General features: G+C 30.5%; 2 protein-coding genes across 2 annotated transcripts in view; both read left to right on the top strand.

Annotated features, from left to right (window-relative positions):
* The window catches only part of LOC103309606 (general transcription factor II-I repeat domain-containing protein 2B-like), a 4,227-nt gene extending 4,007 nt beyond the window's left edge, over positions 1 to 220 (top strand). The window contains exon 2 of the mRNA XM_008185477.1: positions 108 to 220. Within this exon, the coding sequence (XP_008183699.1) occupies positions 108 to 220 (113 nt within the window). The remainder of the gene's footprint in view (positions 1 to 107) is intronic.
* A 304-nt stretch (positions 221 to 524) lies between these two features.
* LOC103309605 (52 kDa repressor of the inhibitor of the protein kinase-like) lies at positions 525 to 2,132 on the top strand. Its single transcript, XM_029492088.1, has 5 exons — positions 525 to 1,062; positions 1,137 to 1,295; positions 1,383 to 1,581; positions 1,661 to 1,974; positions 2,042 to 2,132. Exons 1-4 carry the CDS (start codon positions 598 to 600, stop codon positions 1,918 to 1,920), a joined length of 1,083 nt encoding a protein of 360 aa, XP_029347948.1. The 5' UTR covers positions 525 to 597; the 3' UTR covers positions 1,921 to 1,974; positions 2,042 to 2,132.
* Positions 2,133 to 2,769: the final 637 nt, after the last annotated feature.

Raw genomic sequence — 2,769 nt, 5'->3', positions numbered from 1 at the left:
ATTGTTCATTGCCACACATAAAAAAAAATAGTTCGGTGCCACTGGAATATAGTTTATGTATAGTATAATACATTAAATTTTGTATTGATATTTTATGTTTAATTTAGATGAGTCTGATGGTAATAATTCTAATTTGAATGAAGGTAATTTTCGAGCTATTCTAAAATATAAAGCTAAAGACATAGATTATTTAAAAAATCATCTAGAATCCGAGTCTTGAAACAAATACATAAGTCCTCAAATACAAAATGAAATTATTATACATTATTTGTGGTGATTAATACTAAGTAAACTAGTAAAGATGGTCAATGCGTCTCAGTGCTTTTCTGTATTAGCTGATGAGACAACGGATGTGTCTGTTAAGGAACAGCTTACGCTGTGTGTACGTTTTGTTAATGGTACTGGAGAAAATGCTAAGTTATGTGAGATTTTTTTGAAGTATGTTAATGTACCTACATAATTTAACTGGACAGCATTTGGGCTTCAGCTATACTATTTTATGAATATGTTAGGTGTTGAGTATAATTAATAAAATACTTTTTTTTTTAAATTGTATTTAAATAAGGTTTAAATTCTTGCGGAATTGACTACTCTAAAATGTATGGCCAGGGTTACGATGGGGCAAGTAACATGGCAGGGAAATTTAAAAGAGTACAGACTATAATACGAAATAAGTATCCTATGGCATTATATGTTCACTGTGCTGCTCATACATTGAATTTGGCAGTGTCTTCATCATGTGAACAACAAGATATAAGGAACTGTTTAGGTGTGGTAGAAAAAATGCATTGTTTTTTTAACACACCTAAACGTCACAGTATACTTTTGGAAGCTGTTGCTAATAGCGATTTCAACCCATCATCCAAATCATTAAAGCGTTTGTGTGTAACACGTTGGGTTGAAAGATACACCGCTGTTAATGATTTCGTTGAATTATTTCCATGTGTAGTCGAGGCATTGGAAAAAATATCAACCACCTTTAATGACAAATCATCAACTGATGCCAGTATGTTACTAAAATCCATGGATTCTGAGTTCTTAACTTCTATTCAAGTTGTTAAGGTAATCAAACATTGAATTTGGGTTTTAATGATATTTTTTTTATTTAGTTGTTAATAATGATGGCGTATTATTAGGTGGTACTTTCTTATGGTTTACCTTTGTGTAAATGTTTTCAAAAATATGATATTGACTTGAAAGAAGCCGTACAGTTAGCGGAGTGCAATGTATCTATGCTTGAGGACTTAAGACAAAATATCGAAAAAGAATTTAAATCAATGTATAAAGAGGCTGAGGTATACTAATTTTTATTGTCCTTAGAAATCATTTTTATTATATAGGAATAGATGTTGTACCTATATTAATTTATAAAATACAATTAGAAAATGGCAGACTTTTTGGATATTAATATTTCTATCAAACGCATAAGCAAGAAACAGACAAATCGGGCAAATATATTTTCTGAGGATAAGACGATTCAACCTGAAACTTACAATAGAATTACCATAGCGATACCGTACATTGATTATTTTATAAATAATTTAAAAGAAAGGTTTCTTGTCCACGAAAATATTTTAAAAGGTACCTAAGTTACATTTAAATTGTTATATGTTATTAAATACTATTTACAAAAATCATTATGTATGGAATTTCTGTCTAGGTTTTCAATGTATATTTTCTGGCAACATTGTTTTTCAAGAATTTGAAGAACTTGTAAATTTTTATCTTGACACTGATGTTCAGACAGTAATTGCAGAGTTAAAAATCTGGCAATCAAAACTTAATATAACAAATAAATATCCTACGATAGCTATAGATGCCCTGAGATTATATGATTCCTCAGTATTTCCAAATGTGCACCAGCTACTTAAAATACTATGTACCTTACCGGTGTCCACATCGACACCCGAAAGAACTTAAAAGGCCGAAAGTCTTAAAAAACTGAAAACATATTTAAGGAATACGATGGCTGAAGTAAAAATAAATAGTTATTTTTCGTATTTAAGGTTAGTATAAATCTATTTATGTAATTACTTTTCAGACTAGACTAAATGGATTAACTTTGCTATCAATTCACCGAGAAGTTTCTATTACGCCCGAAGAAATTATAGATATTATGTCACAACAATAAAAAAAAATAGACATTATATTGTAAACTTTAAAGTGTATACATTTTGTAGAAAAAATAAAAATAAGTTTTTTTATACAACAATTTGCTAGTTTTTTGGGGTATACGTCATATCCCCCCCCCCCCCATGAAAATTCCTGTCTATGCCACTGCTGGTTGTTGCACTGAACCCTTTATTGACTGAACGGTTTTTTTGTATAAATTGTTAAAAAATGAGTCGTCTGACCGAAAGTTTTGAAGTGTAGTATTCAATGAAGTAATTAATGAAATAGCTGATATCAAATTAAGTTGTTTTGCTTGAAGATTTGCACTTACTTTCACGATAAATTTTAAAATCGTCCTCATAGATATTTTTCAGCGTTTTAACTAAAGCAGTGACTTCAGAGTAACTAATTTTGTATTTACTTCTTTTGCTACTTTTTCAAGTACTGCATGCCGTGTAGAGCTCCCTCCTAAAAATTCATAAATTAATTGAAAAGTACCGAAGAAATCAAAAAGTACTCTGTTTTTATGTCCAATTCATTCTAAGTTCGTTAAAAACTCGTGTATCCACACACGGATTTCCAGTGGAGGGAGCGTTGCGAGGCTGGTTATCGTGTTTTTCATTTTCAACAAAAACGGTAACGTCATTTTATACGTGG

The sequence above is a fragment of the Acyrthosiphon pisum genome, unplaced genomic scaffold, assembly GCF_005508785.2.
Source record: "Acyrthosiphon pisum isolate AL4f unplaced genomic scaffold, pea_aphid_22Mar2018_4r6ur Scaffold_20785;HRSCAF=22121, whole genome shotgun sequence".
Taxonomy (NCBI): domain Eukaryota; kingdom Metazoa; phylum Arthropoda; class Insecta; order Hemiptera; family Aphididae; genus Acyrthosiphon; species Acyrthosiphon pisum.
This window is presented reverse-complemented; position numbering and strand designations above follow the sequence as displayed.